At 38.4% G+C, this 10,362-nt stretch overlaps 1 protein-coding gene across 1 annotated transcript; it reads right to left on the bottom strand.

The window, feature by feature from the left end:
- Positions 1-34: 34 nt before the first annotated feature.
- Positions 35-9,159, bottom strand: LOC128733052 (adiponectin receptor protein). Its single transcript, XM_053826625.1, has 5 exons — positions 8,682-9,159; positions 1,906-2,639; positions 1,160-1,347; positions 901-1,094; positions 35-836 (listed from the first exon to the last, which is right to left on the bottom strand). The coding sequence occupies exons 2-5, from the start codon at positions 2,637-2,639 to the stop codon at positions 696-698; spliced, it is 1,257 nt and encodes a 418-aa protein (XP_053682600.1). The 5' UTR covers positions 8,682-9,159; the 3' UTR covers positions 35-695.
- Between the last annotated feature and the right edge of the window lie 1,203 nt (positions 9,160-10,362).

Genomic DNA, 10,362 nt, shown 5'->3' with positions numbered 1-10,362 from the left:
ATTATTTATAAGTTTAAACATTACTTTTAGTCATACCACTAACGCAGATTTATTGATATTTTGTGTTATATTATGCTCGGTGAATTAGCAAAAATTATTAAGAATAAATTATATTTTACAGAAGCGTCTTTTCTTATTTCATATATTGAACCAAACGTGACTCATTTACTATAATATTGTTTCCATAATTCACTTTCTCAATAACACACTTATTTGTGTACACGATGCATGATACGCCAATTTTGTGGTATTTATTTATTTCTAGTTTTATTACAACGCAAGGGGTACTAGCTTGGGAACACTTTACGAAACTTTGTTGCAGCTCCTGGCGTGCTGGTAGAATCGTTTCATTAAGTTATCAACGGCATTTCCTCGATATTTTCCAAGTTCATCTTGAGTGATCAAAGTTTCAGCTACGTTTCCCTTGCATACATTTTCATAAATTTTGATGCATGATAAGTGTTTTTCCATGTTAATTGAAATCAATGTTTTGAAATTATTCCAAAAAAATGAGATAAAAATATATTATTTTATACAATTTGTTCTATGATTGCAATTTCATATTAAATTACTAAAGACAACAAAAATATGAAAGAAATTCTATCTCTTAAGTTTTGAACAAAAAAAGGAAACCATCGCAAAAAAAACCAATGGTCTGCTTTCTTGTAGCGTCTGTGCTAAAACCAGCGAACAATTCAAAATCCGATCGCCGGATGCTGGTGTGGAATATCGCACTCGCCGACCGTAACTCGGTACATTGCCATCTCACTTATTCCATGATAGTGCACAAAAGCGGCTACGAGTACTAGCACATGGAAAATTTGATGTGACTGGAACTATAAGTTAAGAAAAGAAATTATGTATTACAAAGCGAGATCCAACAGCTACTATGAAGCTTACCCAAATATCACATTTTCCTGGAAACCACCGCTCGGGCACTCGAAGTGCATAGAAGAGTGCACCCAAAATGTAGAGCAATCCCATGAGAATCAGCCAGCCGAGACTAGCCTGAGATATTTTACTAAACCAACCTTCCATTAGAACGTAATGAATGGCCGGAATGATGCCAGACAAACCGAAGCTCATGAAAACACCTGCATGATAGTGTGCAATAATAATATTAACTAAGTTAATTATCAACTGCAACAGCAAAACTTACCGGCACGCAACGGTCTAAGATTCGGCTGAGAGAATTTGTCCCACAAAGACGTGATGATCGATGTGATGCCAAGAACAATTACTACCGTTAGATAAATTAGTTTGTGCTTGTAATGACAATAGAATCCGTAGTACAACCAAGGTACAAATGATCCCATGATTAGTAGAGCGATTCCGCAATAGTCTAATCTGTTAAAAAATGGAATGAATAAAATCAAAAAATTCATATCGAATATCAGAGACCCTATTCTCGGTTTCTTCGCCTTACTTTTAGAAAGGGAAAATACGACCCCGGTAACCAATAAGCATTACCTGAGAAGCATTACCAATGATAATTCAAATGAAAGCCAATAAGCATTTAAGTAATCTATTTCGTCAAAATATGGAGCTACTTTACTGCCAACCCTCTTATAGTGCAGACACTTTTTTTGCTTCTGAATACCGACAAAAAGAATTTGAATTGAATTGTGGATGCCAATTTACAACAGCTATATATGTACAGTCAAAAAGCTGATATACAGCAACGTGCAGGATGAAATGCTAATTATATTATTGGTTTATGATTATTGGTTACCTGGGGATTGGCGATTCTCAAAGTTTCGGGCGCAAGGATTACCATAGACACCTAAATGAGTAACACTTAATTTCATAGCTGACTGAATGGAAGCCAGATTATAAATTTTGCTTATGGTTTTTATAATTTAGGTGAGGTGAATGTGAGAATAGGGCCAACCTCGATATACGTACTTGGAGAACAGTTTGCCAACCATTTCCGAATGACAGCATAACGTGTGGAAAGCAAATGAAAAGCCCAGACAAACGATTGCGCCAATGAAAAACGCCATGAAAATTAACTTTTCCTGAAGTTCCATTTCGAAGGACGGGCGCGTCATGAAATATGTTGCTACGCCGATAAACATTACGCATCCCAATAGATGAGTCCAGATGTTACCAGTTTCGGTATGAATACGAAAAATCGACTTGAAACAAGCGCTAAAGGATGGCAGCGGTGGCCGATGGCCTTTGTGTAGGAAATCGTTATCTTGGAGCCACGACGGTAGGTTCTTAAAGTGACATACTTTCCAAGACGCTTCCCACACTTTGCGCACGAATTCTTCTGCCTGTTCGGCAGCATTATGAGCTAATGCCCCAAGATCGATTTCATCCGAAAGTACACCCGCCTTTAACACTTCTGTCATTTCTGCCTCCAGCAATTGGGTATCCTCCGGAGTTGAAGGTAGCGGGCAACCAACGCCATCGTCCTCTTCTTCTTCTAGTTCATCATCGTCATCCAGCAGATCTATGTCTTCGGATGCCAAAGAATCTTCATCCTCTGGAGCCCAAACGCAGCGCTTACGGAGAGTGAAATCAGTTGCAACGGCGTTTAGTATGTCATCATCCGGCAGTGGTCGCCTCTGCCCCGGTAGCACATCTGGAGCACCACTAACGATAGCCGCATCAAGCTCGAATCGTGATGTCATCTACAAAACAAACAAAAAAATATACTGTATTACTATATTTCATTGATGCAATATGTCGGTACTCCATTCTACGTATTCGGGACCTGTCCTTCGACATATTGCGCAGATAGTTGATAGTTACAACAATTACGGGCCTGCCCGTTCGCATGCGTTTTTAAGATTTACTCGTAAATTATCCAAGACCAATTCTTTCAATCTTTTCGATACACATTTTAATCCTTCAAAATCCGGATGAACATTCTGTGATGGCTTCTTCGGTAGAGATCGCAAGAAATCCCGGTAAAAATCGCGAGTCATTAAGATTTCCATCGTGTTGAGAAATATTGGCATTTTTTTTCCTGTATGGACTCATCACTGCGACCAGTATCGTTGATCTATTGTGATATCGCCCGGGTGTTTGCTATATAACATGCACTGCATTGTTTGCTATAATCGCTATTGAATGAGCGACTTGCTTATTAAATTTTATGTGTGCTTGTGGTTTACCCTTTCTTCAATGCTAGATCACTTTTACCCACCTTGCTCCTCAATCCCAGTACTGTCTCCAATTACAGCCATCCCTGGAGGGGCAGAACAGTAACATTGGACTATAAGACACATTCCAGCGTTACGGGACATTATCCGTACTATGCAGATCGGTCCCTGTTTCATCAAATCCCTGGCATTCTAGTTGAAAATGAAGTACTCTTTTAACAACTATTTTTAGAGGTATTTGCCAAAAATTTGGTGAAACATACGGCGATTCATAGGGTAACAATGGGTGCTAATGGGGTCCCGTAACGCTGGAATGTGTCATAAGAGTGATTTTTTGCACTGTCAAGAGTGCTTTTATGGGGGTCATATAGAATTCAGCTTGAAAAAAGAGTATGAGAGGCCTGAGAATAACCCCATATGCTAAAGTCACTGATCGAATGGCCTGATCCTACTAAGATTCGAACCCACGACCACTCGCTTGTCAAAGCAGACTCGCTAACCTTGCGGCTACGGAACCCCCGCAGTACTGGCATAGTTACCAAAGGACACGCAGTACACTAAAATCCTTGAAATTATTAAGTTACGTGCCGTTGCTACTTAGCGGGTCTTCGCCATTTTTGTAGAGTCCTGCCGAGAGTCGGCCTTTTTCAGTGGCTCTATTATTCTTCAGCAGACCGATTTCTCACCAAATCTCTTCAAGATCGGTAACCGGCACGCTGTTATCGTTTGTAGGCACTGCTTGGTTAACTTCCGTTACGTCTCCTGCAAAAACGATAGATACAATTACCAACCCGACCAATGTTTTTAAAATGATATCTACCAAGACAGTGCCCAGTTACTAGGTCAGTGTATGTACAAAATTACTTACTTACTTATGTGTCCATGTTCCAAAGGGATGAATTCAGAGATCTCCACTGCTGACAGTTACCCGCCATGGCTTTTACCTGTCGCCAGGACAGGTTCTCGTCTACAGCCCGGTTGTCGTTGGCTAAGCTGCGTCGCCATGAGCCTCTGGGTCTGCCTCTTCTACGCTGTCCTTGTGGATTTCAGTCGAGTGCTTCTCTGCAAACCTCGTTCGCTACTTTCCTCAAGATATGTCCGATCCACTTCCACCTACGTTCACGAATTTCTGTGGCTCTCGACCGTTGATAACACTAACGATGGAGTTCCTCATTCGATACCCAGTTATCAGGCCATCAGGCACGAGAATACCTGCAGTTTTGGGTTGTCTCCGCTGAGACGCACCACGTTTCGCAGGCATACAGCAGTTAAACGGATTTAACGTTTGAATGTAAGATTCAGCACAGACAAACAGACGAGACACTCGCGATAATTTCATCGTCCAATCAAAAACCACTCATTTTTCAAAAAAGCATGTTTCGCAACATGGCCACACCGCGGCGCGCGAGTTTTGCTTTGAGTTTTCAGTATAAACCCATTCAAATGTACAAAACCCTACAGCATAAAACCCTGCAAATGCAAGCTACTCCGCAACATGCATAACAGAGGGTGCTAGTGTGCAAGCAAAATGTGCAGGACAATGGTTTTTAAAGGATTTTCTTCTAAGTGTCATGTCAGTTCGTCAGGAGATTCAGGTTTCGTGCGTTCGGCGTTTGAGCGCCAAATGTTTCGCAGACCTGGAAAGGCCCCCTAATCCGTGTGGCTATACTGCCGTGAATCGCATATCAGTCCCATATGGAAATTCATCAATCGGAGAAAACAGTGATGAAAGCTGTGATCATGTTTATCAAGATAAGAAAAATATCGCATGACATATCGTTATTAACTTGACTCAAGAATATGTATTACAATGTTTTTAATACTTTGGTAGTACTATACAATAAAATTATAATATTTTTGTATAAAAAAACAACAATGGGACTGATATGCCATTATTTTGCATGACATACTGCAAAATAATTGCATATCAGTCCCGCTATGACCGGTTTCTATTTACGGTGTAACTGTCAAAGTTGATTGTTTCGCTTAAAGTGTTGTTTATTTAAAAGTTTTAATAACTCCTGAAAAATGTCCTCGTTAAGTTTTCGGTACGAAACGCCAAAAACAACGTTGAAATTATGGATATGCTTCCCGACAGTTTTTTTTATAAATGTTTTTAGCGTATCTCAATATGTTTTAAATAAGTTGAAGCCTCGACCCTATATCGACAACATCAGATACGTAGTTGTAAAAAAAAGATCATACGAATTCCATTACAGCAACTCTGTGAATGGGCTAAACCAAAACCATTGCAAGATTTTTACAACGAAGCAAGAAAAACAAGTCATGTCTAATGAATTTGATATTGAAAATCATTTAAAAAGACAATCAACCAAAATTTTGATGGATGATTGATGATGGAAGGAAAAAATCATTGATTAAAACCATCGTTCCATTAGTAGACGAAACTAAAAAACAATTTTGGATTGAATTACCAGAACAAAACCAGTGAACGCATATTTGACGAACGATCTGTAATGTTTGCTAACATTTTATCTATAATAAGAGTAAATATGAGTAAATAAAGTACGTAAGAGTTAATAAAATTGTGTTATCATTCATTTGAGCTTTAAAGTATGGGATATATTATATCTTCTTCCTGTGCCCACCGCTGTGGGACTGATATGCGATTACTTTTAAGATGGGACAAACTGACCTGATATTTTTTTTATATTTTTTGAAATGAAACTAGCTATTTTTTTGTTACAACCTAAAGAACAATGATAACTAATACTGTTTAGCGATTAAACTCAAAATCACAAAAAATACATATGGGACTGATATGCGATTCACGGCAGTATATCAGTCTTGGTATCACCATCGGGCGTTGTCTGGCTACCAAGATATTGAAAGGCGTCTACTTGCTCAACTTGTTGTCTCGCTACTGTGAAGTTGGTGAAATTGTCAGTGTTCACTGCCATAGACTTAGTTTTTGCTACATTGACTGTGAGACCTGCTGCCTGGGAGCTCTCGGAGAGGTCATCTAACTTGCTCTGCATATCGTTTCGGCGTTGTGCGAGCAAGACAACGTCGTCGGCTAGGTCGAGGTCATTTAGCAGCTCCATCGTAAGAGGATTCCAAGGTCTTCTGGTCTACTGTCAATTGCTCGAACTAATATCTCATCCATAACGATGAGAAACAAAAGTGATAATAAAATGCAGCCCTGTCTCACGCCAGCAGTAACCCTTATGGGGTCGGACAAGACCCCGTCGTGCAAAACCTTGCACGAGAACGCCTCGTACTGAGCCTCGATGAGATGGACTAGCTTATCTGGAACTCTTCTACGTCTAGGTGCGCCCCAGATGTTTTCGTGGTTGAGTCGGTCGAACGGCTTTTCGAAGTTAACGAACACCAGCAGAAGAGAGTCCTGGAATTCGTTGATCTGTTCCAATATAATGCGGAGCGTTGTGATATGATCTACACATGATCGAGCAGCACGGAATCCAGCTTGCTGCCGCCGGAGAGTAGCGTCGATATGTATGTACAAAGAGCTCTCTTATTGAGCTCTATGAGCTTTTTAGTGGTTTTTGCATTTGGAGTTATAAATCTCTTTGACTGGTTATATCCTCTGACTGCTATCCAGTTGGCTGTCATTTTTTGTTCTTCCCAGCGTCTGAGTTCCATTTTTATTGTGCAATTCCGATATTCCGCAAAGAGGCTTCGGACTAATAAACATTTACAACAAACAAACTTTTACACATTCAAATATTACGAGTTACCTAACAGCCGAATGTTTAACCGAGAAGGACGGGTTTGTCGCGAGGTAGGTATATAACGTCAAATGTTTTAAGCGCACATGTAGGCATTGCTACTAGATAATGATTCGAGTTCCGAAAGGTGATGTTGGAGAAACACTGGCAATCAATTTTAAAATCAAACAGCCAATAAAAAATGTATTGGATACCGATAATCTGTCTTTCAAACATAAATTGTTAAAATTGGATTAGCTGTTTCAGAAAAAATTAAATTAATGCAAAATGATGACGCAAGGGGTAGATATTATGGCAAGTAAGCCAGCACGATTTACGCTCAACGCTCACAGAAATTTCAGTGAATACCTTTTCATATAAGTAATAAATCAATATTCATTTTAAAGCATGCAATATTAAGATGAATGGCTGGGCCAATATGTTATAGTCTGATTTGTCGTTCTTTAGACGAACAACAAATCACTAAAATCTGGAATTGCATGCCATGCATTAGAAGCAAAAGTATGCTTTGCGTTATCAGTATACTCCGAACGAATTGATAACCCGTTAACCTGAAGTTTTACAATTGGTAGCCGGTATCTTTCCCCGCGAGGTGCGAAGCTCGCGTGTATTTCCCTGTAAACGAGAATACTACATGTGCATGAATCGTAAAAGGTGTATACAACGAAACTCTGGTCTAATAAAGGCCACGTGATACTATTGTTCAAGCCAGTATGCTAAGCCCGATAATTGGCAAAAACAAATCCGCGTGCTGTCTGAGTACTGCTTCAAATATTATACCATTACTACAATATAATAACGTACTTCCAAGTATTGCCAATTTTTGTTCGATGAATAATAGGTATATCAATATTATGAAAAATGTTAAAAATAATATTTCCCAAAATAAAAAATAAATGCCTTGAAAGGTTCCGCATTGAGTGGCTTCCTGAGCTTAGTTTGTTCAGCAGAGAATGAAATATTATACTGAAATGCATACACGTATGTCTCACCTAACACATAGCTTGTTTTTACAGCAAAAGTCACACTGTAAACCATACGAGTAGGGCCTGTGGATGGAAGAGGCACAACTTCTGCATCCTTCAAGGGGCATCAGCTAACATTTGAATGTCTACTACATTTGGAAGTTTATTTAAAATTCACCACAAAACCATTTGCTTTATCACAAATACGTCTATTAGGTAAAAATGTAATAAATTATACAATTACGATAAAAGATGTAATATTGTATCAACAGAAACTTAAAGCATCAGTTAGAAACGAGTGTGACAGCATTTTAAAACAAAGTATCTGGGTCACATCTCTTAAGAAAAAATAGGACAAATCTAACCACTGTTTACATCACGATAACACATCAGATTGATTACCATTTTCAGTAACAGTTGAACTATCGAAATGGTGAGACATCTTTGAAAAAAAACCTACGTGTTACTGTCACATACCTACATACCTAAGTAATTAATTTTTATGGAATACATGTAACACGCGGCCATTTCGGCCTCTTTTTGAATGTCGATTTTTACACTGAATGCTATATTTCCCTATGGGAGACAAAAGTTTAATTACGTTATCGAAACCATTACATTTTTAAAATAATAATCGTGAAATACACTGGCAAATAAAATTTAAAAAAATGATTTTTTGAAAATAACACAATTTACATATAGAACTATGTATACATATGCACAATGGATGTTGAGCAATCACACTTAAAAGTTATAAATGTAGATAGTAAAGGGTAGAGACGTTACGCAAAAATTGGTTGCATACAAAGAACGGTATAAAAGATTACCTTACACAGCGCGAAAGAGTATCACTTAGCACTTGCTGAAAGTGGGATTAATTGCGCAAAACTCACCCTTATTCAGCCTATCTGTTAGCTTCACGTCACGAAATCGCTTTGCCTGCTGAGTCGCACTTCAATCCAATGACGTAAAATGCGTTCAACACTGTTGAATATCAGGATATCATAAGTTTCACTGTTGATACTTAATAGCTGGACATGGACAAGTAATAAAAAGTTTAGTGGATAAAGCTTGATGCACTCGTTTGTTGCAGGAAGAAACGAAATAATATCCTGCTTGACAAATTGTTTATAGGCCAAACTAAAAGCAAGTTCCGAGTGTTACGTGATTACTACTACACGATACAACACTTCACTTTTTAATATTAAGTTTTTAGATAATGAAACACAATTCCTCAAATACACTAAGAAGGCAGAGAATTAAACTTTTTCTTTTATCAATCAGATACGATCCTGATCGACAAAGGCTCCAACTCTGAAAAGAAAATAACAGAACCAGTCAGCAGGGAAAAATCGATCCATGCACGACTGATTCCATACAACAGAGATGCCAGCAAATTTGGAACGGAAATATCCAGCACAGGAATTACTCAGATCATGAAATTCTGCAGTTTTAGCAACACTGTCGCTTAATAACTAAACTAGCAGCCCGGAAATTTACCAACACTGAAACTAAAATGCGCGTGCTTTTAAAGTGTTTTTTGCATAAAGCATAATATACAGTGTACACTCAAAAAAATCATCACGTCAAGTTTACGTGAAAACATAAACTTGCTAAGCCCAGTGCAAAAGGCTACAAAAACTTATCGTTTATCACTCAAACGTATGTTTTTTTACCGGGGTATAACTGGGGGAAAACAAAAACAAACGTGTAAAATCTAACAACAGCAACAACAAATCGCGCGTCGACGTGTGCGTACGATAAACGTCAGCAAGCTCAATAGGTAATTCTTATCCATCACACTTTCCAAGTAACATTCACGTGAATTGTTGGTAACTCGCACTCATACTAACCAGTTTACGTGCGATCCCGGTAAATTTTATCAATTTTCCCATTAACTGGTACATGAAGTTCACATAAGTTGCTGTACAGAAGTTTACATGATTTTTCACGTGGATGCGACATGTCGAGTGTGTTTTGAGTGTAGGGAATGAGAGTAGAGAGAGATGACAAAGGGTTTCCAACAGCAATGATTACTAGGGTAACCAACGTATTTTGGACCCCCTCAACAGCTGTACATAATTTGGACACTTACAGCAAAATCAAATGGAAGTGTCCAAATTATGTACAGCTGCTGAAGGGGTCCAAAACAGGTTGGTTACCCTACGCACCTTTGAAAAAAGTTACTTTTGATTACTTTACTGATTACCTCTGATTACCAGTAATCAATCTCTTGTGATTACTATAAATTAATCATGATTACCAATGATTACTTAAGATTATCATTGATTACTCTACTGATTACCATGTACCCCCGCTGGAATGACCTTCTTTAATCTGAACATTTTTAATGTGTACCCCGCTGGTATGAATGCGTTCACTCAAAACAATCCGCACATAACTAATGGAAAATTTCCATATGAAAATTCTTATGATTATTATGTGCCACATATAAACACAATCCGCCCAGAAGTACACATGAAAATTATATGCATATCAATAGTATGTGCAAATGTTAAAGGTAAATTTTAAAAACACATAAATAAATGGTAACTGTTTGGCACATAAAGTTCA

This window comes from Sabethes cyaneus, chromosome 1 (genome assembly GCF_943734655.1).
Source record: "Sabethes cyaneus chromosome 1, idSabCyanKW18_F2, whole genome shotgun sequence".
In the NCBI taxonomy this organism is placed as follows: Eukaryota; Metazoa; Arthropoda; class Insecta; order Diptera; family Culicidae; genus Sabethes; species Sabethes cyaneus.
This window is presented reverse-complemented; position numbering and strand designations above follow the sequence as displayed.

Excerpts from the sequence above, each read along its gene's own strand:
- LOC128733052 (XM_053826625.1), bottom strand. The coding sequence starts at position 2,639 with ATGACATCACGATTCGAGCTTGATGCGGCTATCGTTAGTGGTGCTCCA. Across the intron at positions 1,095-1,159 it reads TCTTAGACCGTTGCGTGCCG|GTGTTTTCATGAGCTTCGGT; the intron begins GTAAGTTTTGCT and ends ACTATCATGCAG. Across the intron at positions 837-900 it reads CAGGAAAATGTGATATTTGG|TTCCAGTCACATCAAATTTT; the intron begins GTAAGCTTCATA and ends CTTAACTTATAG.